The sequence below is a fragment of the Rhincodon typus genome, chromosome 6 (assembly GCF_021869965.1).
Source record: "Rhincodon typus isolate 14 chromosome 6, sRhiTyp1.1, whole genome shotgun sequence".
In the NCBI taxonomy this organism is placed as follows: Eukaryota; Metazoa; Chordata; class Chondrichthyes; order Orectolobiformes; family Rhincodontidae; genus Rhincodon; species Rhincodon typus.
The window spans coordinates 107,520,502-107,548,486 of NC_063337.1; the positions used below are offsets into that span (position 1 = coordinate 107,520,502).

The 27,985-nt window shown below is 40.2% G+C and overlaps 1 protein-coding gene across 2 annotated transcripts in view; it reads left to right on the forward strand.

Moving 5' to 3' along the window:
* LOC109928370 (short transient receptor potential channel 6-like) overlaps positions 1 to 27,985 on the forward strand; it is a 93,622-nt gene that overhangs the window by 44,255 nt on the left and 21,382 nt on the right. For both annotated transcript variants that reach the window (XM_048598493.1, XM_048598494.1), the window contains exons 5-7: positions 2,566 to 2,782; positions 13,968 to 14,198; positions 19,089 to 19,353. In XM_048598493.1, the coding sequence (XP_048454450.1) occupies positions 2,566 to 2,782; positions 13,968 to 14,198; positions 19,089 to 19,353 (713 nt within the window). The remainder of the gene's footprint in view (positions 1 to 2,565; positions 2,783 to 13,967; positions 14,199 to 19,088; positions 19,354 to 27,985) is intronic.

Here is a 27,985-nt window from a genome sequence, read left to right on the forward strand (position 1 = left end):
GGAATATGAGGAGCTGTTCCTCCAGTTTTTCGGTGGCATCGTTGTGACACTGGAGGAGGCCCAGGATGGACATGTTATCCAGGGAGTGGGAGGGGGAGTTGAAGTGGTTTACGACAGGGAGGTGTTGTCGTTCGTCGTGAACCGAGCATAGACCTCCCTTCCCCTCCCCCATTTCTGAAGAAGGGTCCAGACCTGAAATGTCAGCTTTCCTGCTCCTCTGATGCTGCCTGGCCTGCTATGTTCATCCAGCTCCACACCTTGTTATCTCAGACTCCAGCATCGGCAGTTCCTACTATCTCTAAAAAAGTAAACCTTCTGCCCTTATTTGGCCTGTATCCCCCTATTCCCTCCCAATTCATCTAACCATCCAGATGCCTTTTAAATGTTGCCGACAAGCCTGCATCCACCACCTCTTCTGGCAGTGCGTTCCAGGTTCCTACCACTCTCTGTGTGAAAAACTTCCCTCGCACATCTCCCTTAAACTTTCCCCCTCTCACCTTGAACCTGTGCACCCTCATAATTGAAACATCAGTCCTAGGAAAAAGCTTTCCACCCTGTCTATGCCTCTCAATTCTGTAGACCTCTATCAGGTCACCTCTCAGCCGTCACCTTTCCAGTGAAAGCAATCCTAGTCTTTTTAACCTTTCCTCATAGCCAATGCCCTCTCGACCGGGCAACACCCTGGTGAACCTTCTCTGTTCTTTCTTAAAAGCTTCCACATCCTTCTGGTGATGTGGCGACCAAAACTGCACACAATACTCCAAATAATGGCCTCACAAGGGTTTTATAGCTGCAACATGGTTTGCTAACTCCTGTACCCCATACCCTGGCTGATGAAGGTGAGCATGGCGTGTGCCTTCTTAATCACCTTTTTGTTTTTTTATTCGTTCACGGGATGAGGGCATTGCTGACTAGGCAGCATTTATTGCCCATCCCTAATTGCCCAGGGAGAGTTAAGGGTCAACAACATTCCTGTTGGTCTGGAGTCACACGTAGGCAAGACCAGGTAAGGGTGGCAGTTTCCTTCCCTAAAGGACATTAGTGAACCAGATGGGGGTTTTCCGACAATCGGCAATGAATTCATGGTCACCATTAGACTCTTAATTCCAGCTATTTATTGAATCGAAATTCCACCATCTGCTGTAGTGGGATTCAAACCCAGGTCCCCAGAACATTGTCTGGGTCTCTAGATTAACAGTTCAGCGATAATACCACTAGGCCATTGCCTCCCAGCGGCCACCTGTGTTGCCACTTTTAAGGAACTGTGGACCTGCACACCCAGATCCATCTGAATGTTAATGTTCCTAAGGGCTCTGCCATTTACAGTATAATTCACACCTAAATTTGATCCTCCAAAATGCATCACCCGACATTTGTCTGGATTAAACTCCATCTGCCATTCTTTACCCAAGTCACCAGTCTATCTATATGCTGTTGTATCCTTTCACAATGGTTGGCACTATTAGCAACTCCACCAATCTTCGTGTCATCCGCAAACTTACTAATCAGGCCACCCACATTTTCCTCCAGATCATTTGTATATACTATAAACAACAGAGGACCTAAGACTGATCCTGGTGAAACACCACTAGTTACCAGTCTCCATTCTGAAAAACATCCTTCAACTGCTACCCTCTGTCTTCTATGACCAAGCCGGTTTTGTACCCATCTAACCAGCCCACACTGAATCCCACGTGATTTCGTACCGAACTGCCATGTGGGACTTTATCAAATGACTTATTAAAATCCATATAAACTACATCCAGTGTCCTTCCCTCATCAATTGTCGTTGTCACCTCTTCAAAAAAATTCAATCAGCTTGGTGAGACATGACCTTACCTGTACAAAACCATGCTGTCTGTCACTAACTAGTCCATTTTCTTCCAAATGTGCACATACCTTGTCCCTCAGTATCTTCTCCAAGAGCTTCCCCACCACAGATGTCAGGCTCACCACACATAATTTCCTGGATTATCCCTGCTTCCTTTCTTAAACAAGGGAACAACATTGGCTAATTCCAGTCCTCTGGAACCTCACCTGTGGTCAACGTTGGAAAATAGACATCAAATATTTCCCGTCTGTGGTGTGTGCTTTGATATTAACTCACGTTTTGCGTGCTTGAGCTTAACTTCTAACAATTGAAAGCTTCAAATTTGATTCATGACATTGAACATTTGTGGCTTTTCCTCAACTCCAATTTGTGTTTGTGAGTGGTTATCTTAAAAATCATATCTTGATCTAGCAATGTAAATTACAGTTACAAATTAATGATGCAATAAAATAGATCAATGGATATTGGTCAGACTGTAAAGTATATGTGTCACTGCAAGAACACACTTGGAGGTCAATAAATGACAGTAATTTTGGCACAAAGGAAAGCTTGTAAAAACAGAGAGAATTGCTCATAAGAATGAAAACCTTTGAGGGGGTGAGTGAATCAAATTAAATCCAGTGATACTTAATTACAATGGTAAATGTTTTCTTAGAATCTCGCAATTTTTGATTTTTTTTCACAAAGATGGTAAACAATGCTGTAAACTGTGAATTTGTTTTGTGGTGTTACAGCTGGGGAAGATCTTGCGTGCACCATTTATGAAATTTGTAGCCCACGGAGCTTCTTTCACTGTTTTTCTTGGCCTGCTGATTATGAATGCAGCTGACAGGTTTGAAGGCACCAAACTCCTGCCAAATGAGTCAACGACTGATCACCCCAGACAGCTCTTCAGAATGAAAACAACTGGCTTCACATGGATTGAAATTTTAATAGTTTCCTGGGTAGTAGGTAGGTATTTATTTTGGATTTCAATTTAGTGCACTGTAACTCAGCATTTTTGAACTTTATTGATGAAGCATTTTAATACAAGCTGAGCAACATTGCATCAGAAAAACAAAGAAACTGCAGATGCTGTAAATCAGGAACAAAAACAGAAGTTGCTGGAAGAGCTCAGCAGGTCTGGCAGCATCTGTGGAGAGAAATCAGAGTTAATGCTTCAGGTCTGTCGACCCTTCTTCAGAACTCAGGAAGGGTCACTCGACCCAAAAAGTCAATTCCAATTTCTCGCCACAGATGCTGTCAGACCTGCTGAGCTTTTCCAGCAACTGCATCAGAAAAGCAGTTTTCTACTGGGAACATGGGTGATGCAGTTTGAACAACAGTTTGCACAGAAACAGAAGAACTTGTATTATCAAACATATCTGCAGAGTCAGCCTAAGCTGTGAAACAAACATTTGGGAGTCCATGTGAAAGGTAAATAAATTATTCTGTAAGATCCCACCAATCCTAATGAGTGTGTGATCTGGTTTCTTGGGTTAAACACTAACACCAGCTTGATATGCCCCATACTTTAGCCAATGTAACATGCACCACAAAAGCCAGGTTCTTGTGAGACAGATATCTTGAAGTTTATGAACAATTATTTACACTGTTATTAGGTCTAAGACTTATACATAATCTAAGTTCTATGCTTACTGAGGCTACAGCTACATTACATGATTATAACACAACATGTGATTGGCTAAAGTTACTCCATTCCCCTGATGACTGAAGGTGAGGTGAAAGCCTTCACATGGGAATGTCAGATATCATGACATTGTAACTATCTAATTGTCTTATTACGCACTTAAAGGCATTTCTGGGATCAGTGCAATAATACAGCAGTACAAAAGAAGATGCAGTTAATGAACAACAGTAATTTGAACTTATATTGTTTTAATGTTGGAACATGTCTTGAGATGCCTCATAAAATTGCTATGAGATAAAAATTGATATTGAGAAAGGAAGGACTTGGATGTGGTTCTTAATGAGCTGGTTTATTGTGGGTCTTTGAGGAAGACAGTGAGCTGGAGAGTGAAGGTGGACAAAATAAGAGAGTTTAAGTCCCAACCATGTCCACTAGACAAATGTCCAGGAGGCCAGAACTGGAGAAATGTAGAATTCTTGGAGGACAATATATCTTGAGGTGGCTACAGGAGTGGAGAGGATTAAGAACTTAAAAGAAATTATCTAGGAAAATTAGAATTTTGGATTTGAGACGTTTGGGAATGGATATCAATGAAGATCAGGGATGATGGGTGGTTGATGAGGATAGGATCTGTGCAGCATCATTTTGTAAGGATAATGGAGGATATTGGAGGCCTGGAGATATTTGGAATTGTAAGTTTGAAGGAACAAAAGGTGTGAATAAGCATTTCAGTAATAGATACTGTAGTAGGTGTCCAAGGGATACTGTTTTAAAGGGCGAAGTATGCAATCTTTATGATTGAAAGGATATGGGATTTTGATGCTTTTTTCAGCAAAATAACTATCTTCTCTTGAGGCTTCTATCATCATAGATGCTGATATATAACAAAATCAGCTTAATGCACTAAACTTAGCAGAGGCAATTAGCCCTGACATCATCTGGGCCGTAATAAACACATTACCAACATAATTAAGTAATCTTCAATAAACTATTCCAATGCCAGCCCTGACTTCTGTCATTACCAAGTATCCTATTCTCCACATATTGGGGGATGTGAATGGAAATTTACCACTGCCTAACTGCACCAAGTATAGAAACAGCACAGCTCCACGCGCAGGATAGGAACTCCCACAAGTAACTACAGAGCATAGATCAGGATGGTGATATAATACTTATTACTTACTTGAATACGTTTGGCTCCATCACTCAAATGCAATGTTAGCATTCATTTCAAGAGGGCTAGAATACAAGAGCAGTGATGTACTGCTGAGGCTGTATAAGGCACTGGTCAGACCGCATTTGGAATATCGTGAGCAGTTTTGGGCCCCGTATCCAGGGAATGATGTGCTGATGTTGGAGGGCATCCAGAGGAGGTTTACAAGGAGATGAAGGGCCTGTCATATGAGGAGCGGTTGAGGACTCTGGATCTGGGCTTGGAGTTTAGAAGAATGAGGAGTGATCTGATTGAAACTTACAGAATACTGAGAGGCCTGGAGAGAGTGGACATGGAGAAGATGTTTCCACTTGTAGGAGAGAATAGGACCCAAGGACACAGCCTCAGAGTGAACAACAACCCCATAAAGCTGAGATGAGGAGGAATTTCTTTAGCCAGAGGATTGTAACTCTGTGGAACTTATTACCACAGAGGGCTGTGGAGGCCAAGTTATTGAGTGTATCTAAGGCAGAGACAGATAGGCTTTTGATTGGGGAAGAGAATCAAGGGTTATGGGGAGAAGAATGGAGAAGGTAATAGACTGGTGGTATTATCACTAGACTATTAATCCAGAGAACCAGGTAATGTTCCTGGGACCCAGGTTCAGATCTGATCATGTCAGATGGTGGAATTTGAACTCAATAAAAAATTGAGTCTAAGAGTCTAATGATGACCATGAATCTAATATCAGTTTTCAGAAAAACCCATCTGGTTCACTAATGTCCTCTTGGGAAGAAAACTGCCACCCTCCCCTGGTCTGGAGTACATGTGACTCCAGATATACAGCAATGTGGTTGACACTTAACTGCCCTCTGGGATGGTCAATAAATGCTGGCCTAGCCAGCGATGCCCTCATCTTGTGAATGAATAGAAAAAGGGCAGGAGAATGGGGTTGAGAAACATATCATCCATAATCAAATGGTGGAGCAGACTCAATGAGCCAAATGGCCCATTCTGCTTATTTTGATCCTATAGCCATATGGTCTTATGAGCAGCGCACAGTGATTTATCAGCACTGTTTGCTCCATTTTACTGATTCTAACATCTAGCTGAATCTGAAATATTACCAATCTATACAGTATATGAGTTGGGAGGTCATGTTGTGGCTGTACGGAGTTAGTTTGGCCACTTTTGGAATAATGCATTCGATTCTGGTCTCACTGCTATAGGAGGGATATTGTGAAAATTGAAAGGGTTCAGAAAAGATTTGCAAGGATGTTTCCAGGGTTGGAGGGTTTGAGCTATCGGGAAAGGCTAAATAGGCTGGGGCTATTTTCCTTGGAGCGCCAGAGGCTGAGGCCTGACCTTACAGAAGTTTATTAAGTCATCTGGGGCATGGATAGGGTAAATAGCCAAAGTCTTTTCCCTAGGGTGGGGGAGTCCGAAACTTGAGGGCATAGGTTTAAGGGACCTAAGGGGCAACATTTTCACGCAGGGGTGGTGCGTGTATGGAATGAGCTGGTAGAGGCTGGTACAATAACAACATTTAAAAGGTGCCTGGATGGGTATATGAATAGCAATTGTTTAGAGGGATATGGGCCAAATGCTGGAATATGGGACTAGATTACTTTAGGAAACCTGGTTGGCATGGACGGGCTGGATCAAAGGGTTTCTGTGCCCATGCTGTACAGCACTGTGACTCAATGACTCTACAGCCCCTTTTATTTTAGCTGCCAAATTATGTCTCAAGCTATCACTCTTTAAATAAACTTTTTTGAAATCATTTAAAATTAATTTTTCATTTAAATGTAAACATACTGGAAAATAGTGGTAAATTTTCATGAAAAGTTGGAGATTTTGCAAGAACTAATAATCATAATAATTATAACTAATAATGTTTAGTGGCTGGTTTTGATTAAAGAAAGAAATAGCTTCACTCATTGCCCTTACTCTGTTGGACTATATTCTTGCAGTCAGTCCCCTTTTGGTTTTCACTGTCTGAAAGTCATAAAGCAGTCAGGCATGTTACTGATAAAGAGGAGGAGAGGGAGCTGTATCGATGCCTCTTGTGTTACTGCAACACAGAGAGAAATGTAGCACCTGAGAAACGCTATGGTTATCCCAGTGGAGTCACTTGAAACCCTGCTTTTTCATTTCAGCATTGGGGTAGTGGTTCGATTCTGTCATTAGTTCTGTATGCTCTCTGCTCGGCCTGTTGGCAGTGTCAGTGCTGTAATGAAGTCTTCATTCCAACACCAGCAAAGACTGAGTCAATTAACTTGTCCTGTACCTGGTTAGAGCTCTTTAACAGATATTCTACTTCAACCAGAGCAGAATTTGGAATCTCTTACAATCTCTGACTGCAGCGTGAGATCATCATGCATTAAGTAATCTCTTAGAACATCCATAGTGTGTTCCTATAACAATAATTAGGAAATGATGGATCTTTTATTCTCTCCGATAGCCTTTAAATATAGGTTACAAATTCAGGGTCACCAATAAAGGAGTGAGAGTTGAAGTGAGGAGATTGATTATCAAGTATTAGCTAGATGCTGGAAGGCTGGTACATAGAAGGACTTCATCTAGTGAGTGGGTACGCCACATAGATCAGAAATGTCCCTACGCAGCCTTGATTTGTATTAAACTACCTGATCTCAGTATGCTGAGTCTCCACTTGACCAGTTTGTCCTGTCCTGTCTTATTGGCCATTGTGTCATTAATTGGCTTGGGGTGAGATCTCTTCCCCCCCCCACTGGGGAGGAAGTCCTGCTGGTCCTGCAATCAAATGGTTTTTAGCAGCAGCAGCATTTGGAAAGGCAGCTATTGTTGGGACATAAAGCAAACCCCACTGCAAAGAATCTTGGATCAGGAGACCTACATACCATTGAGGGTTTGGGAATCCAGCCTGGCAAGCTCCTGTGGATGTGGTGAGAGAGTTGAAGTTGGGAGGCCAGTCTGAGGAACAAGGAGGGGGTGGGGTGGGTGCGGGAGTGTAGTCTCTGTTGGGGACAGAGTGCCTGAACAGAAGAAATCACCTCCCTAGCCCACATTACTCTCCCAACTGAAATCATGTAACATTGGCAGCAGGAGGAAGGACCTCAGTTGACCCAAGGTGATTGGGCCTTGCCTGCTTCAGGAACAAAATGATCAGAACTGTGCAGGAAAGCAATGCCCTTGCACCTCTACCACAGGACACCCCCCCACACCTTCCCACCCACCACCACAACAACCTGCCAATCCACTCCCAAGGGGGGTTGTAACATTCCACTTGTGACCCATGCAATTAAGTAGGCTGCTAACACTCATTATAATGGCTCACTCAGGAATATTGGATAGTTGGAGACTGGGTGGAGGGAGATTTTCAACAAAAGTAGAAGTCTGCATCTTCCAATGAGGAGGACAAGACGTGACAAGGTCAAGAAAATTGTTGAATTCTTCCTCAACAAACCATAACTGTGCACCCTCTTTAACCTTCCCAACCATCGTATGAAACAGTTACTGTTTCTGGTGAAGAATTGAATGCTGAAAGAAATAATTGTCTCGTATTGTGACAAATCTGAGAGTTAATTCCCTGCTGTTAAAGTCCTACAGGTGGCGCTTGCAGCAAACCAACAACTTCATCTTACTTCAGGCTGTAAAATTAACATTACACTTAATTTGTGAAATATAATTAATCATGAAAAATTTGCAAAATATGAAGTTGAATTACTCTGAAAATTAAAGGCCCTTGGGCATTGAAGTAAAAGTATCTCACAGCCAAATTGTTACTTGAACAGATTTATTTATTTGGGGAAGGTGCAGCCATTGCAAGGGTATACTTTTAAAACTCCTGTCTGGCTTCAGGACTGGAACAACAGACTGCAGAGCAGCAGGTAACTTTGAAATTGTCTGGCTCAGTGAGTTAACTGGAAGATGGCTTGTTTCACTGGATGGCTCATGGAAAATTTTATGCCTCATTAAAGTGGGGTTGCCAACTGTGATTAAGTGTATTCCTGGAGGTTCCACCATATGATTGTGCTTATACCCCAGCCAATAATCAGCTGATACATCTATTCCAGTGACACGCCATCTTTCCATGCCAATTGGAAAACAAATATTGAAGATGTCCAACTTTCAGCCAAGGTGCCTCGTTGTTCCCATTGTCAATTTATTTTCCATGTGGTAGAGAAAAAGCTTAAAAGATATGACCAAGGAACGGTTTTGTTAATGACTTGGTTGTTTTTCTCTAAGGTTGCATTGAGCAGTTCTGGAGAGTGATCATTTTTCTGGAGACTCCTGTTGAGTCAGTAAACCCACTCTAAAACCATACCTTTCACTGGAGAGCGTGATAGAGAGTATGAGTAGATGGAGTACAACTTGGCAAAGAAGTCCAAAACAATATGTGCAGTTTCAACATGGCTGAGAGAGAAACTACTGAAACCGCAGGAGAGGAAGCTGCCAAACATGCATCTCAGACCATCTGCTCACATTATTCACAAAGGACAGCTTTCGGAGGAGAAATTCTTTGTGACAAACTGTAGCAAACCTGCTGCTGGGCTGCAGGGTACCATGCATCTCATCCTATATGATCTAGGTATTCCCTGAGAGGTAGCTGTTACAGCTGAGGAGATGGGCCTGGAGCTCACAAAGCATTGGGAGTGACATTGATTGCACCGTGCACCTTGAGGATGTTAGTAACATGTAAAACTGGCCAATCTTGTATTGTTGCTTCCTTACTGTGGAAGAATGTTCCAGCTGTTCAGAAAGGGTCATCAGTTGATAGTCCAAGGAAAGCCCAGATGATACCATGGCTGATATTCCAGAGATCCTCATGTATGCTGGAAGTGACCTGCTGTCAAACAAAACAGATCACAACGTGTCCTTCAGATTGACAAGCAGCATGATGAGGGCAGAAAATTAGAAGAAACTGGCATAGAACCATTTTGCTTGTAGACCTTGTTCCACTGTGCAATTAGAGCATGGCTTATCATCTACCTCAATCTCACTTTCCTGCATTATCTCCGTATCTCTGGTGTCATAAGTCTCCAGACATCCATTGGTTTCTGATTTTGAACCTTCTCAAAGACTGAGTTTGTGCATCTCTCCAGGGTAAGAGAATTCCAAAGACTCACCACGTTCTGAGTGAAGAAATTCCTCTGAGAAATGTTCCTGTAAGAGCTGGCACAGTTGCTTTTCCATTTTCACAAGACAAATTCAGACCAGTTCCATCGTTTCCAATTTTACAGGATTTTCCTTTGCCTTGAATTGCAAAGGGACTTCTTGAACATCATCAGATGAATAATACAATGTTATATAAACATGTAGATACAGTTTAATTTGTAAAATTGATTGGAACTGGTCCATAATTGCATCTGAGTATTTCACGGGACAAAGAAAAGAATTTGGGCCAATTGAATGTGATTTGAGTAATATGAAGAAGTTGTATAATGCATGAATTTCCTCTTGTTGTAATATTAACAATTTTTCCTTTTTTTTGGTAATTATGGGATGTGTTCTTTCTGTAATCCTCGGTATTCCAAAGCCCTCAGCAAACCACAACTTCCTGATTTATCATTTCTTCTGTTTCTGACCTTGATCGTGTTCAGTGCTGTCGACCTTGACTCTTCACTTCAATTTTTTAATATTAAAAATTTAACAATTCTGCTTTTCAAACTTCAGTAATAATTAAAAAATATTAAAAAGAATGACCTTTTTTAATATTATAGCTGATAGGAGTCAGAAGATACAAGATGATTGTTAATTTTGCAACAACAGTTTGTAATTATGTACAAGGAATGTTTCAAGATACGTTATATAAAGAAGATACCAACACAGTGGACATGAAGATAGGGCAGAGAAGAGAGTAATGGGAAAACAAAAATATTGTCAAATAGTAAAGTTTTCAGGAGGATTTTAAATCTAGCAGTGCCTGTGAGAGTGGTTTCTTCGCCTTTTCCTCTCTTCCCCTTTCCTTTCAATAGGGAATTTACAGAGAGAACACATTCCACAGGGAAATGAGGGAGAGTAGCTTAGAATTTTGTTTAACTTATCCACAAAGAAGTAAGGAAGAGAGTTCTGGATGTTTTCGCCTCATAGGCTGCAGTATTGCTCACATACCACGCTGTGTCCACCTGCCCACGAACCTATTGATTGGTTGTTACAAAGCTGAGTGCTCCTGAGCCCACAACACCAATCAAGGAAATGTCTCTGGACAAAATTGCCCTGAACACACAGCAGCTCCATTCTGTCTGAAATGCTGCCCAAGCGCTGGAATGAAGTAAGATAGCTAAACCCATATTGTCTCCCAGGAGCCTGTTTTTACATCTTCTTACATAGCTTCCTTGATTAAAAGTAGCATCTTCTACAATTTTTAGTCCATGGTACAAAAAAGGAGTGGTCTTTCCACTGTCCGCATTCTTACCCTGCATCAGAAAATCCTGGTGGAATTGGAAATGGGGACAGGGATCCTGAATAGACCCCTCTAGTGTTCCCTCCCCTTTTCATATTGGCTGCATGAACCTCTGAGGCCCAATGCTTGGCAGCATCTTCTGGAACTGGAAATGAATGCAACAATCAGCATGTCAACATCAGAGCATTACATGCAGCTGCACAGTTTACAGGGAATGTTGGATCCCATCCATTATTCTTTAAAGCCCTTCTGCATCCATTCCAACACAGAAAGAGACATGAAATTCTAGGTCATAGTGTCCGAATGAATGCCCAAATGGAGCAGAACAGGTCTTTGATTTTTGATTTGATTTATTGTTCAGTAGAAATCTAGAATTAAATTATTGCAAAGAAGTGTATACCATTAGATGTGAATTTTCAACTGAACAAACATTTTCCGGATAATCCTGAGTGGGAGAGGACTATAGTCAAGCTCATACCTACTGGAAGCTACATCTATTAACAACCAGGATCTTATTCTTTGCAGACGGGAAGGACTTGTACACACACTGAGCCAATTAGGAGACTGGTTCATTTCTCAGGACAACGCTCTGAACATTCTGAACAACCTGATTTAAAATTTAAACAAAGCCTAGTTGTTAACTGTCAATCACCATTAATGGGGGCTTTCTGCATGTCCCATCTCTACCAATCAGAATCCACTTGCCAATCAATCTGCAATCTGCTCTTATCAGTATAAATGTTGGTTTTCTCCTTAATTTTGTATTCTTGTGAAAGGTCCTGATGAGTGCAACTTGAAAAGCTTCAACAAAATCTGCCTTTTTTTCAGCAAAATCAAGTTCTGTGCCACTAAGAACTGTTTGAAAAATAGAATTGGAGTTGAGGTGATATGTTTCTCAGATGAGTTGGGACGTCTCCCATTCATTTATGAACTAACCTGGGAAAGTACATTTTGAATTCGTTTCTGGTATTTCTGCAGATCTTCTGTCAAAATCCCAATGGGCGAACAAGAAATCCACTTGTGGAAATCGATCCCCTAAAAACTAGAACTAATTATTAAAAATGTGATCTTGTACATCTTCATTTCTAAAGGAGCTTCCTGTCGACTAATCTGAGTGAGGCAGGTATTAGAAAAGTTTAAGTCTTTGGTAACAGTCACTACATGCTACTGTGTGGTATCCCTGATGATAGCCTGACAAACAGAATCTCACCCTGTCACATTGCTCATTTACTTCGTAGGCTTTAAGTTTAAGTATGTTACAAAAAGTCACTAGGGGATCCAAACTTCTTTCAAACCTTCTAAGTGAGCTATCTCAGAGCCTGTGATCATGCTAGCTTATCTTCTGTCTCTTGTAGGAAATGTTTTGTTTGTATTAAGCCTTCATGCTTCAGTCTGCATTAGCTTGTTCCTTTTCCAGAAATCAGTCTGATTACTGGCAGTATTCTGAGGCAGATTAAAAGCTATTTTCTCAGAGTAAACTATCAGAAATCAATGTGAGAAGCCTGCATATATGATGACATGATTGGAATTTTGGATAAGTTTTTTTTTACTTGTTTTAGAATGTGGCTATCACTGGCTAGGGCAGCATTGATTGCCCATCTCTGATGGCTGCAAGTTGGGAGTTAACCACATTGCTGTGGGTCTGGAGTCACATGTAGGCCAGAACAGGTAGGGACAGCAGATTTCCTTCCCTAATCCCCATTAATGAACCAGATGGGTTTTTACAACAATGATGGTTACAAGGTCACCATTAGGCTAGCTTTTAATTATAGATTTTTTTATTGAATTCACATTCTACCACCTGCATGGTGAGACTTGAACCATGTCCCCAGATCATCAAGCTGAAATTTGTGATTCAGAATCCAATGACATTACCATTACACCATCAACTCACCCTGAGGCTTATGAAAAGTTGACAGGTGGGAAACCAGGGAAGAGAGAGTTAGAGAAGTTGGGCTTGAAGAGATGAAGGTCTAAATACAGGATGGGAGACGCAGAAGAAGAGACAGGAAATTCTGCAGAAACAATGGAAGAAAGCAGTGTTAATACAGAGTCAGTGTGGAGGAGATAACTGAATTTGAGGTTAAGCAAAACTCCAAAGATCTGCAGTTCCTAACTTGGCACCAAATGGTAGCTGGGACAGTGATTGAAATTGAGGCCAGAGGCATGGCAGTGTTGCTGGGAGTCACATAAATTTTGCTGACATTCAACTTGATGAAGTTTTGGTTTTTCTAAATTTTAATCTCAGAAAATCTTTGTTGCATTTCAACCTACAATTCGTCCCTATAAAACCCTGCTCAGAATAATCTGAGGTCACAACTGTTGAAGGATGAAGAGTAAAAGCAGCATCCCTTCAGGTGCCCAAAGTATTTATCTTTTATCATTTAGAATTGTTTCAAAGGGTAACTCCTATATTTTCTTAAAATGAACCAATAGAGGTAGATGCACACTCAGAATTCTGTTGAATATTCTTAACTTTATTTCTCCAGCAAAGTAAGAAAATAAATTGCAAGCAATGTGAAGCAAGCCAACACTATTACTGAGTATCGTAATGATATTAGAGGCAATGAGTGCTGGAGAAAATGTCATTTATATTCTTTCCAACAGTATCTCCTATTATTAGGCTGTTCCAAAATCTGCCTATGAACTCCTATAACTTAAAGGGTGGCATAGAAAATGCTACTATCTAAATATGTAAAAGATTATTAACATTCATCAAAGTTCTAAAAATCTAAGATGAAAGGACACCCATTGCTACTGGATAATTTTCTGTGTTCCATTACGAAGTTTTCAACAGTTATTACCAATCCATTCATATGAAAACTGTATTATTCTTGGTAATCATATCCATGAGACACACTATTAGTCTTCACATTTAATCGACAATATGTTATTGACTGACACAATCTGATATTTTGTAAGGAGCAAAGGAGTAAAGTTAATCTTTTGTTTTTCCTTTCTGTAGGAATGATCTGGTCAGAGTGTAAAAAAATGTGGTCACAAGGCCCGAGGGAATATTTGCTGGAACTGTGGAACTTATTAGACTTTGGAATGCTAGCCATCTTTGCAGCATCATTCATAGCACGGTTTATGGCATTTTGGCATGCTTCCAAGGCACAGAGCTTTGTGGATGAAAAGATCAAAATGGATTTAGCTAACGTGACACTGCCTACAGAAATAGAGTACTACACACTTGGTCAGTCTGATGCATCTTCTACCAATCTTTATTATGCTGTTTAATTAGCTCAGAAAGTATAAAAGCCAAATTGTTAGGTCTTTTACTGTTTAACCACATCCTACTGATTGAAAAATAAAATTGCTATAAGGATAGGACCAGTATCTACTCAAGCATCCTAATGAAATCTCTGTGCATTGTCTATATCGAAAATCATAGACCACAGTTCTCAGAATGGCATAATGTGCAGTTCATTGGATGGTGAGTTTGCAATCTCAATATAAAAAAAGCTGCTCTCTGACATGATGAAAACCTGTTTCTTTAACTGGGAGTAAATCGATGATACAAAGCTTTATAATTATGTTAATTATGATTGATTTAGTTCTAATATTTATACAATGGGCAGCATGGTGGCTTAGTGGTTAGCACTGCTGCCTCATAGTGCCAGGGACCTAGGTTCAATTCCACCGTCGGGTGACTGTCTGTGTGGAGTTTGCACACTCTCCCTGTGTCTGCGTGGGTTTCCTTCCACAGTCCAAAGATGTGCAGGGTAGGTGGATTGGCCATGCTGTAGTGCCCAGGGATATTTAAGTTAAGTGAGTTAGACATAAGGAAAATTCAGGGGTAAGGGAATGGATTTGGGTGGGATGCTCTTTGGAGGGGTGGTGTGGACTTGTTGGGCCGAATGGCCTGTTTCCACACTGTAGGGATTCTATGGTTCTAAATTCTAAAGCTTGTTAATGCTTTACTGTTTCCATGGTGAGTCTCCTATATTGGCCAAAAAAAGGAATTCCTACAAGTATTTTATCATTGCTGTGATATCTTGAAGTGAATGCCAATAATGAGTGCTTGCTACTTGCATGAAGTTAAAGTGAAGACATTATTTGTCACCAACACAGTGAGGCAATGTTGATATTCGGTTAAAAACATAATGGATAATGTTGGCCTGGGAATTCCAGCTTAACTGATACTGTACAGTGAGAACAATGGTGAGAGATAGTAGGAACTGCAGATGCTGGAGAATCTGAGATAACAAGGTGTAGAGCTGGATGAACACAGCAGGCCAAGCAGCATCAGAGGAGCAGGAAAGCTGACGTTTCGGGCCTAGACCCTTCTTCAGAAATGGGGGAGGGGAAGGGGGTTCTGAAATAAATAGAGAGAGAGGGGGAGGCGGATAGAAGATGGATAGAGGAGATGATAGATAGAGAGGAATGGTGAGATGTTTTATGACTGGTCAAGTCAAACTGGATTAATCCTGTGCGAAAACTTGGGATTGGCTTATTTACACAATTGGCCAAGAAAAGGAATTCAAAGAAAAGGAAATCTTTTGGCCAGCCTTGGAAGTTCAGGCAGGGCAGAAGTAGGGTATAAGACCAACTTTAAAAGATGACCATGCTACTTTGGAGCTATGCAAGACCTTTGTTGATGTTACTAAAATGCATATCTCAGTTAGGTAAACAAGCTTGCATATCAAAATCACCATTTCTGGCAAACTTCTTAAAATCCACTGCAGATGTTAATAAAGTACATAACTCACTGAGATAAGCAACTTTGCACATCATAATCTCCATTTAGAACAAACCTCTTAAAATCTGCTGTAAATGTTACTAAAATGCAGAACTCAGTGAGATAAACATGTTTGAACAACAAAAGCACCACATCTTGCAAAGTTCTCCAAAATGCAAGCAAACTTCTTAAAATCTGTTGTACATGTTACTAAAGTGCCTAACTCATTGAGATAAGCAAGTTTAAATGACCAAAGCTCCAGTTCTAACAACACCTTAAAATGTGCTGTACATATTATTAAAGTGAATAACTTGGTGAGATAACAAGGTGTAGAACTGGATGAACACAGCAGGCCAAGCAGCATCAGAGGAGCTGTGTTCATCCAGCTCTACACCTTGTTATCTCAGATTCTCCAGCATCTGCAGTTCCGACTATCTCTGAAACAACTTGATGAGATAAGTAGGTTTGCACAACAAAATCAAGATTTCTAGCAAACTTCCCCAAACGCTGGCATATTCTTATCATGTGTTGCTGACATTTCTAAAGTGCGTAACCCAGTCAGATATGCAACTTTGCATATCAAAATTACCATTTCTAGTAAACTTCTTAAAATCTGCTGTACATTACTAAAGTGCATAACTCATTGAGATAAGCACTTCTGAGCCACAAAATCAGCATCTCTTGCAAACTTCTCCAAAATACTAGCATATTCTTAAAACCTGTAGCAGATGCTACTAAAGTGCAAAACTCAGTGAGAAAAGCAACTGTACACATCAAAATCTCCATTTTGAATAAACTTCTTAAAATCTGTTGTAAATGTTACTTAAGTGCATGAACTGGTGAGATAACCAAGTCTGCATCACAAAATCAATATTTTGAGCAAACTCCTCCAAGATGCTTGCATATTCTTAAAATCTGTTGTATATGTTACTATATTGAGTTTAAGAGCCATGAGGTTATGCTGCAGCTCTATAAAACCCTGGTTAGACCACACTTGGAATATTGTGTTCAGTTCTGGTTGCCTCATTACAGGAAGGATGTGGAAGCTTTAGAGAGGGTGCAGAGGAGATTTACCAGGAAGCTGCCTGGACTGGAGGGCAGATAACATTGTTTCTCTCCACACGTGCTCTCTGACCTGCTGAGTATTTCCAGTAATTTCTGTTTTTATTTTATATTTTCAGAATCTTTTGTATTTTCTACAATTTGTGTTAATTCTTGATCAGGAAAATAAAAGCTGGACTTTTAAGGCATCAAACTTTGTATATAAAAGTGAATGGGTTTGGAAGTAGGTGGCAGAGCTGTACTGGTGGCTTAAAGTGTTGTAATTTACAGAGCATTGGCAAACCAGCCCCAAACCCCTGGCTTTAAATTTTGACAGCTTTGTGTAAGCCATCCAAATGAGAGAGGCAAATCGTTAATTTCATTGTTAATAACTCACTCAATGAGAGTGATACTAACATGGGTTCTGGGATTTAGTTCATTGGGTTCACTGGGGACTTCCCAAAATTCAGTGGTGAAGGAAATGTGAGATGATGATCTAGGTAAATACTCAGAAACCAATGACGAGCAATAGCAGAGGAGATCAATAACAGAATGCAGCTCAAGGACCTAGATTCACTGCAGGAAGAAGTTTAAGCTCTCACACAAATGATCAAAGTTAATGAATACCTGTTTAACTATCATATCCCAAAACTGCATTGCTAACCTCATCCACTGCTCAAATCACCACACCACATCATTCACGTAAAAACAATTTCTATCAACCATATCTGCAATATACATGTTTTACATCACCCTCACACACTTTAAACAATGGTAAACCTCAATCCGACATTTCACAAATTGCACACACCTGATAATTATTCAAATGTGGCTGTGACAACAACCAAAGTTAATCCATAACACTCACTGATACATGTGCTTCTCTCTTGCAGGAGAGTGTGGTACTAAACAATAGTCACTGAACATAACTGGAATAGGCCTGGCATCTCTGTGTAGAAGACAGTATTGATAATGAACTGGGAAGGGACATTGCTGACACCCTCATCCTTCCCTTTTCTAAGAGCTTGTCTTGATCCACGTGGCTTCTGCTCATTCTCTCAGTCTTTATCAATGCCAAGAGGAAATCCTACCAGGCCACCAATATCTGAAAATCACCAGTTTGTGCACAAACCATTTAAGACCCTGGTAAAAGAGACCGGTAATGCCCTGTAGATTATTGAAACAATAAGCAAACATGGAAAAGCACCAAAAAATGTATGGAACTGCAATAACAAAGAGAAGAAATAATCCGGCAATTTACCTGCAAATAGTTGATGATGCATTAAAAATATTGATAGGGGATTTTTTCATAACTGTGAATGTTAGTTCAGCTGTACAAAGTCACGAAAGGATGTAAGCTAGAGTAAGGAGCTCCCTAATGTCAATGCTGACATCAGTTCAGTATTGCACACTAATTCCTGGCATCATGATTTGTCTGTTCTACATGTCGCATATACACAGGCTCCTCATCAAGTATGCAGTCCGGCACACTTCACACTGCAGATGTACGTGCACATCATGAACATAGGACTTTTGTAGTTTTAGGGACCTTGTAGCATCCATAAAGACAGGTATAAAAACAGGAGTATTCTTTAACTGCAAGTACAAAGAACACATATGACGGTAATCTCTCACTGATTTTGTGGTTTTAAGGGATGCTGTGCATCAGCGGACAACAATTTTGGAAGTTACTGAAAAATATTGTAACTGTACCTCTACCCATGGTGCTCTTAAACACAACGATTCCCAGCTTGCCTAAGAATGACAAATGAGTGGCCATTGTTGATAACTGAATATATATCACTGTCTATCAGTGTAAGAAAGCTTTGGGTATAAATCACACTTTGTGTGTTAAGTATGTTTGGCAAAATAAAGTAGATTGTGAGAATCTTTTCCCAATTGCAGATGTGTCTAAGACCAGACGGCATAAGGTGAGGAGCAAATGGTTCGGAGGAGATGTGAAAAAGAATTTTTTTCACCCTGAGGGTGGTAGAAATATGGAACTAGCTGCCCGAGAGGGTGGTGGAGGCAGGTATTCTTACAACATTTAATAAACATCTGGATAAGCACTTAAAATACCAGGGCATAGTAGCCTCCAGGCCAACTGCAGGTAAATGGGATTAGTGCAGTTTGGTGTTTGTTGGTCAGCATAGACATGATAGGCTGAAGGGCCTTTTTCTATGCTGTATGATGCTATGACTCTAGATTGGCAAACTTACCAAAAATAAAAAAAAGCTGAATTAATTTCAGATAGTGATTTGAAACCATGGCACAGAAGAAGCCCTTAGGGCATGTTTGAATCATCTTTATATTCAGCTGACATGTAGCAGAATTAACGTTATTTATTTTGACTTTTACTTCCAGCTCGAATTAAATGGTTTCCATCTGATCCCCAACTTATATCTGAAGGCCTCTATGCAATAGCGGTTGTGATGAGCTTCTCTCGAATTGCATACATTCTTCCTGCTAATGAAAGCTTTGGACCTTTACAAATATCTCTGGGAAGAACTGTGAAAGACATATTCAAATTCATGGTCATATTCATCATGGTTTTTGTAGCATTCATGATTGGGATGTTTAATCTTTATTCACACTACCTGGGAGCAAAGCAAAACAATGCATTTACAACGTAAGTACTAATACAGATTTCATTGTTTTTAATGGACTACTTGCACCTTGATATTTCCAAATCTTATGGATAAGAAGTAAGATTACCATTTATACTGTAAGACTACTGTTAAAATTATTGCCTGGAAGCTTTTCCAGTTAGATTTCTGATCTATTAAAGTGGATTTGTATTTGTATTTGAAGAAAGACTGTGTATATTTAATTATTTTCTTAATGCTAATTTGGATCAAATTAAGAAAAATGATGATTTGCCCGATTTAGAGTGTGAAGATGGTACCCAATTCTTCTCATAGTGCATTGTAAACATGGCTGATATTGTCTATTGAAACATTAAATTTTGAGATATTCCCCCTATTTAACACCTTTTCTCTTAAAGTGCTTGACAATATTGCTGTGATAATTTTTAGATACAACTAAATGAAATCAGGGTTTTTTATTTGTGGTGCAGTAGTCTGGAGGCACAAACTGTCTGGATTCACATGGAAAGGATCAATATTTCAGTAAAGTAAGAGGGTTGTCTATACAAATTGAAACATTGGATGCCAAAGTATCAATGCCTTTAAGTGAGATAGGGAGAAAGATGGAAGAAAATTGAGTCTTCTGACTCTTTTGTCATGGTTGCATGAATATGTCCTATAGTTATGCTGAATAGTACCATTTAGCATTGTCTAAATAAACATTTAAATGTAATCATATTTTCTAGCATTTGTTGCAAGTTATACATTACTCCTGGCCTAATTTGAGATAGCGACACCAAATTAGACTTGAACTAAAGGCAGCTGCACTGATGATGGCTTTTAAGGCTAGAAATTATTGTTTTTCTTCCGTTTAAAGCCTAAAGTCTAAGCTTTTTTATTACCAAATATAAATCTGCCCATGAAACAACAATTTTACTGCTTTCCTAACTTCTGGACTCATACCAGAACAATGACACGGAAGGTTCAATTGTGAGGATCCGCACCTCTTTAACAGTAACATCCAGCAGTTTGAACCATGTAAATAGCATCTATGTGGCCAGGCTACTGGTATATCAGAATGTGACAAAATCTCAAAAAAGGTGAATTACCTGAACCCATGGGAGTTAGCACTTAATGAGAAAAATATTATAAAACTCCAGCGTTCTGCCAAAGTAAGTAAACTTTATTACTTGCATTTGATATAAGTAATTCTTCCAAACTGCTCAACCTTCTCTGTTTCCCCATGTAAACCATGTTGAAGATTGTCCACAGTGCAGTGCAAGAATGAAAAGGATTTAAAAAAAGTCCAACAACAGTAAAATGGGTTATACTTACAGAAGAAAAACATAATGAATACATTAACTAATCTTTGTATACAGACATTGCAATCAGGACAGAGGAGTGAGAAATATTGAATTAAATTAACATTTTGAGAGTGGAAGTAAATATTTTCAATCAACTTGTTTTAGACACATTATGAACCACCTCTGTTGGGGGTAGTGGAACTTGAACCTGGCACCTTAGCTCAGTGGTGGGGACAGTGAAAGAGGAAGTGTGAGAAGTTTCAATGTCAGTGAAAGTGGATAAGTTCCCAGGCCCTGAACTGATAAGGGGAGTATGAAATAGCAGAAGCTTTGACCATAACTTTCCAATTCTCTCTGGTTAGTGTGTGGTACCAGAGGACTGGAGAACAAGTAGCATTATTCCATTTAAAAGGGAGAAATAGATTGACCAAGTAATTTCAGACCAGTCAACCTATCGTCCGTGACAGGAAAATGATTGTAAAACATTCTGGGAAAATCTTAATTTAGAAAAATGTGGATTAGTCAAAGCCAGTCATCATGGACCAGTTCAAGAAAGATTAAATGCAAAGTACAATGTATTTCTTCTAGAAACTGTAGTAAAAATATTTTACAAACAGACCTTCTGCATCAACTTTGCCAATTTGATTCTCCCAAGTCTAACACAAACCTAAAGGTTTCCCACAATTATTTCATCCCTTTTGTAATAAACAGTTTTTTTTCATGTTTAGTGCTGTCTTCAATGGTGTAACTATTATTAGGGGGCTAGAAACTGCTCCCAATGTGTTCCAACTCTTGCTATTCCTAACCCGCGTCCATATTCTGAGGAAGGGTCACTGGACCCGAAACATTAGCTCTGACTTCTCTCCACAGATGCTGCCAGACCTATTGAGGTTTTCCAGCAATTTCTGTTGTCGTTCCCATCCATATTTCCTCCATTTTGCAACTTCCTGAGCCCAGGCCCTTTCTCACTGACTGTCAGGCCTATCCCTCATCCTTTGCAATCAAAACATTGGCCTGGAATTTCCATTTTCTCGGTTAATGTTGACCTGTGGGCTTCAGTATCAATCAGGCTCCATCCCTCTGGAGATTGGTGGCCAATCAGAGGCCGGCAGTCACTGTTTGTAGCAGGTGATACACCCAAGACTGAAGCTGTTGCTGAATAACAGCCTGAGCCATTTGGGAGCAATGGAAAGATCAGTCATTGTGTGGGGATGCTCATGGGGCAGGTTGGGGGTTCACAAGCAGAGGAAGTTGGCGTATAGGGCAGGGATTGGCTTTCACTGGTTACCTCTAGAACCACCCCCACCCCCCCAGTCTGTGCCCCCATTTGCCTCTAGATTAGGGCAAATAGATCTCCACCTCCAACCTCCCAGGGAGAAAATCCAGTAAAATAACAGGAATACTTACAAAATGTATGTACTGGTTACCTGGAGCATTATTCTGAGGTATGCAAAACAAATCGGACTAATATGTATCATTCACAAGTTTTACTGATTTGTCCTTCTGGAAAGCAGGTAAATTGAGCTGATAGCATGTTCAGGCCCTTAAATAGTCAATAATTAACCACACTTTGGCTGTAATTCGTGGGTAATTTGCAAGGCCAACTATAAACCATCCTGCTCAGGCCCTAATTGCTAACGCAACAGGAAGGGGGTGGGTGTCACACAGAGTTAACCTGCCTACCCTGATAATTTGGTCTTGTCCTAGCTTACCCATCACTTCTAGACAGGATACATTCTCCCCATTCTGTTCCCAAGAATATTTATTTCCCACGTTCTGCTCGCAAAAAAGACCTTGAACTATCTGTTGCCTGCCACTTCAATGCACCACCTTGCTCCCTGGCCAACATCTCTGTCTCCGGCTTGCTACAGTGTTCCAGTGAATCTCAACGCAAGCTGGAGGAGCAACACCTCATTTTCCGCTTGGGGACCCTACAGCCCTCTGGACTCAATATTGAGTTCAATAATTTTAGGGCCTAAACTCTCCCATGTCCCAGCGCCCCACCCCACGCCTTGTTACCACATAGCGTGCCACTACACACCCCCTGTTGTTAGTCACTAACAGTCCCCATTAACAACTATTCACCCTCCCAGCCTGATGGTTAGCAACTCCTTTGTCTGTCCAACTGGCTTTCTCTCTCTTTGGGCTCTATCCTATTGTTTACTCCCTACCCCACCCACCTTCCTATTTTCTGCATATAAACTGACGTTTTCCCAGTCACCATCAGTTCTGAGGAAGGGTCACCGGACCTGAAACGTTAACTCTGTTTTCTCCTCCACAGATGCTGCCAGACCTGCTGAGCTTTTCCAGCAACTTTGTTTTTGTTCCTGATTTACAGCATCTGCAGTTCTTTTGGTTTTTAATATTTATTTCCCACCTTTTAAACTATATCTTTGTAATGGCTATCAAATTTAAACCATTTACTTTTGCCACTGTCTCATCTATCGTATTGTGGATACATCACATGTTCACATATGAAAATTTAATTGAATTCTTTTGCAACAGTACCTTATTCAGTGTGGAATTACTGTTACTCATTGTCCCTGCTGTCTCATTCTGCTTATCTTTATCCACATTACTACACTATTCTATTGCATTGACTTTTTTTCTTGGATTTCTAGATCCCCATTCACTTCCAACCCTCCTTCACCCCTGCTAGTTTAAAATCCTGGCCACAGCTGTAGTTGTCTGAATGGTTAGCACATGGAGATGGTTTAAGTGGACCCCTCCCAGAAGAATATTTTTCTTTTTGTTGAAATGGCCAATGACATTGAACAAAAACCTGTTCTTCTTTGCTCTGTCTTTGAGCTAAGTGTTTTATTCTGTAGTCTGCCAGTTGAGACATAGCTCAGGTAGAAATACAGAGATAATTAAATAGATACATTGGTTTTTCCACTGACAATGACCAGCCAATGAAACTGTTACTGATTGCTTATCTTCCTGTATTTTAATATTGTGCACAAAACTGTCAAGATTGGATGGTCTTTACTGAATAGAAAGAGTGTTACACTTTTGAAAAAAGAAAATAAGCTCAAAACTGATTGAATTAAATCATTCCAATTGTTTATAGGATTGGGGAATAGTGAAGCTAGAAGCTCCCCCAGACCAATAGCTGTTGTGATTATATTCACGTTAAACCATCATCCTCAATTTGATCTGCATCATGGAGGCCACCGTACAATTAAAACAGCACTTCACTTTACTATGCAAGGGTTTTCATGTTGTGTCCTTCTGTCTTTTTCTGTGAATGAAGGAACATAAAGGACTATGCATACAAGCTGTGTCACCACAGCAATATGTACTCTGGCCATAATTGTCACATGCGATTGAGAAAAAACAGGGGTTGTGTTACAGTGTCCAAGTGGGCAGGAACATTTTGGGAAGTGGGAATCAGGAGGTGGGATTTAGATTTTCACAGGAGTACGCCCTTCATTGATATGGACATGGGTTTATGGTCCACTTCAAGCCAGTTGGGGTGACAATGCAGGTGGACCAGATGAATTGTGTGTCTCATTTAGAGGCTGTTGTTTGTCCTACAGGAGAAATCTGAAGTTTGTGCCATGGTTTTCCACATCACCAGACAAAAGCCAAATGTCACAGAGGAGCCAAAGGCTTTACACCTGGGTTAGCACTGTGTGTCACCTCACTGACATTGATCCAGATCTAATAGCAGACGCAGTAAGGGAGAAGTGGGGGGTCTTCTTCCTAGAGGGATGGAGATGGAGACTATCTTGTAATGCAGCAGGAATACCTCTCTGTTGAGTCTCTTCTGTCTCCTTCTCTAAGTCCTTCCACTCTACCTCCTCCTCCTCCTGCAACTCTCCCAACAAGCTGACCAGGCCCTCACCACTGTCAAGATCTGTACCCCTCTGATGGGCCATATTTTGTAGACAAGCTCTTGCAAAGGGTATCAGACTGCACTACCTGACTAATACTGCATGTTCAGAAGCCTAAAGGCCTCCATATCCTACTGAGAAGGTGGCATTCACTGTATCATCCTAGTGCCTCCATCAGGAACTCCCTTAGAGGCTTCAGTGGCCATGTATTCAAGGGACTTCCTTTCTCCTAGTATCCAAGATCACAATTTGTGAGTTGGAAGAAAGATCGAAAGGACTGGACTGGCAGAAGAAATAAAATGTCTTGGCATCTACCAGTAAAAAAGTAAGTGCAGCTATGGAGAAGGCTGTTGTTATGGTTGCAGACCAGTTAGATTTTGAGAGAGTAAAGACATTTTCCATTGATGCGTCTCACTGACTGGTGTCTCCGTACCTTTTTATAGGGGCAATTGAAGGTGGCCTGCACCTGGTGTATTTCAGCAGTGACCATGAGACCCACTGCCTTCAAGGCCATGTCTTTTGTTAAAGGAGTGGGCTGTTCAGTTCTGGCAAAGAGGGCTTTGTGAGTAACAAGAGTGCAGCTGTTTTGAGATATTACTAAGGTCCATAGGAAAACAATCCATTGTATTAATTAGTCCAGAGGGAGAAGGATGAGTGAATATGGGCCACATTGCTTCTGATAAAGTCATGTTTTATTGATGGTATTCGAGAAAGCCTTTCCAGATTATTTGTACAATTACAGTTAAAATTGTATTAGATGTTAGCCAAGACAAATGTGTATCTTGATGGATTTTATGGCACACAGAGGAACCTTCTGGAATAGCAATTACATTCGAAAATGACAGCCTCATTTAATATGTCAAAACTTGGACTGAAATCTCCACTACCTTAACCATGACAAGGGGATTTCTGATACAGTACATGTTGTACCCAGATGTAGCAACACATCTGTGCTCATAATTAAATGGCTAACATTTGATTATCTAAAATTGCCAGTTTGAGTCCTAATCCACACATCACTTTCTCATCATTAAAAAAATGATTGGTTGATTAACAATGAGAATTCCAATGATTCTCAAATTTTTTACACCATTTTCAGATTATTTAGAGGCGCTGAATCATATCATATCTGTCAAGTGATAAACTCTGTACTAAAATTGTAAGAAACAGACTGATATGGTTTTATGTTCACAATGTAAGGTACTGAATTTTTTCATGTTAAAAAGTAACCAGCACTTCAGTTTTATCATTCCCCAGACATTAATGAGAAAAGAGTTTTGTACAGCGAGGGTTGAAAGGGCTGCCAAAATAGTGCAGAATATAACCAAGCCCAGAACTGAGTGGCGTGATTTCTTCTGATTATATGAGACTATGCACTTCATGAACATCACAATGAGTCATTTTTAGATTGGCACAATTGAAATAAAAGCATTGTTTCATGAACGTTTACCAAGGGCTAGTATCTCTCATTGCACCCATACCTACCTATTAATTCTGTCTGACAATCATATCCTGATCTTCTAATTCTTGGTGTAGCTACTTTGCAACTTTGTGAGTCCAGGTTATTTCCTGTTTAGTGTGTAGAAGTGTTTCCTAACATCACCCTTGAATGACTCTAATTCCAATATTTTTAAGATTATCGCTCATTGTTTTGGACTTCATAGTTCCTCACTATTTACCCTGTCAAACCTTTAAAAGTACAAGTTAAAAATTATAGCTCTAATAAAAACCTAGGAGATAAGGAAAACAGCATATTCTGAAAATATAAAATAAAAACACAAAGTGCTAGTAGTAAGTGACAAGTCTGTTAACATCTGTAAAGAGAGAACATGGACTCCAGGTTAAAACAAAAGCTTTTCATTAGTATTTAATGAAGTGAGATCCTAGGACCAACCAAAGCAGAGGGAAAGGGAGTGGAAGTAGGTTACAAAAAACACACTGATCAAATATAAAGAGGCAGAAAATGAGCTTAAGTGTTTCCTAACGTCGCTTTTTTATAACTGGGGAAAATGGGAAAAATACTAGATGGTATCAGATGATCATCTCAATTAGAACAGGATAAAACCATTGAAAAGAAAAAGAGTCAAACATCTTCAATTTAGAAGGAAGCAAAGTATGATGGAATGTGAAATGCTTTAGATAGAAGTGTCCCACTTGTACGTTTCCCTATTTAGATATTAAACATGAAGCTGCCCACTAATGACAAATAACTGATGGTTTTCACCTAAATAATGTATTCATTCTGGCGCAATGATTATTTTGTCCATTTTCTGTTCTTATTTCTGATTTTCAGCATTTGTAATATTTGAGTTTGATATTATTGTTTAGTTCAGTGATACTCCTCTTCCCAGAATGCCTACTTCGGAACAGTCTTCTTCACCCTGACAGGATTACGTTTGCTTCTTTTGCCTTCACACCTTCACTGCTTTCTGTTCCCCTCGTCATTTGGATCAGATATATTGAAACAACCCTGTTCATTGCAACATGCCCATTCTCAACAACTGACACAACTTATTATGTTTCAGATCCATCCTTGCTTTAAGATAATTGCAAGATGTTCACCATTTCTTGAATTACATTTCTTGAACTCAGACTAAATCCACACTCAGACCATACACTTTCATATTCATTCCATTTCTAACACTTCTCTCCTTCTTTTCCCACAATGAAGACAGGGTTCCATCCGTACTTAATCTTGACCCCATCAACCTCTTTTGTAGTTTTAGCCACTTCCAACTTAATGGTATCATCAAATATATCTTCCCCTCCTTTCAGCATTCTGATGGGGCCATTCCCTTGGTAACACCCTGACCCACTTTTCAATCGCCTCAAACAGCCCTTTTCCTTCCCTTGACACTTTCCTGTGTAAGTACAGCAGATGTAAGGTCTGCAGATGGACGTCTGCTTTTTTATATTATCCTTTTGTACTCTCCAGACAAACATTCCAAAGTGAAGCAGTGATTTACTTGTGTTTTCACTTTAACAGTGTGCGCTTTTGCTGATTATAATACAGGTTTCTCTCCTCTGGAGAGATCAAAGCAATGATTCCAAGTTTTCAGTTGCCTGCCATTTTAATTCTTCATCTCCCTTCCCCTCCGACCTCTCTGTCATCAGCTTATTACAAAGTTCCAATAAAATTTGGTGATAGGTTTTAAAAGCTCGGTGACAATGCTCATCTTGTTTAGCAGCTGGGTCATAGACAATGTCCCATTAGTTAAAAGGAGGCTGATCTTTAATCAGAAGTCCTCTCTGAATCTAGAACCTCTGTAACCTCTCTCTTCAAGTCCATCCCACCCCATCACCCCCTTCTCATAATGAACTGCATTAATCTCGACCTCCCATGAAATTTAACATAGACTTCAGGAACAGCAGTTATAGTAGGAACTGCAGATGCTGGAGAATCCAAGACAACAAGGTGCAGAGCTGGATGAACACAGCAGGCCAAGCAGCATCATAGGAGCAGAAAGGCTGACGTTTCGGGCCTAGACCCTTCATCAGAAATGGGGGAGGGGAAGGGGGTTCTGAAATAAATAGGG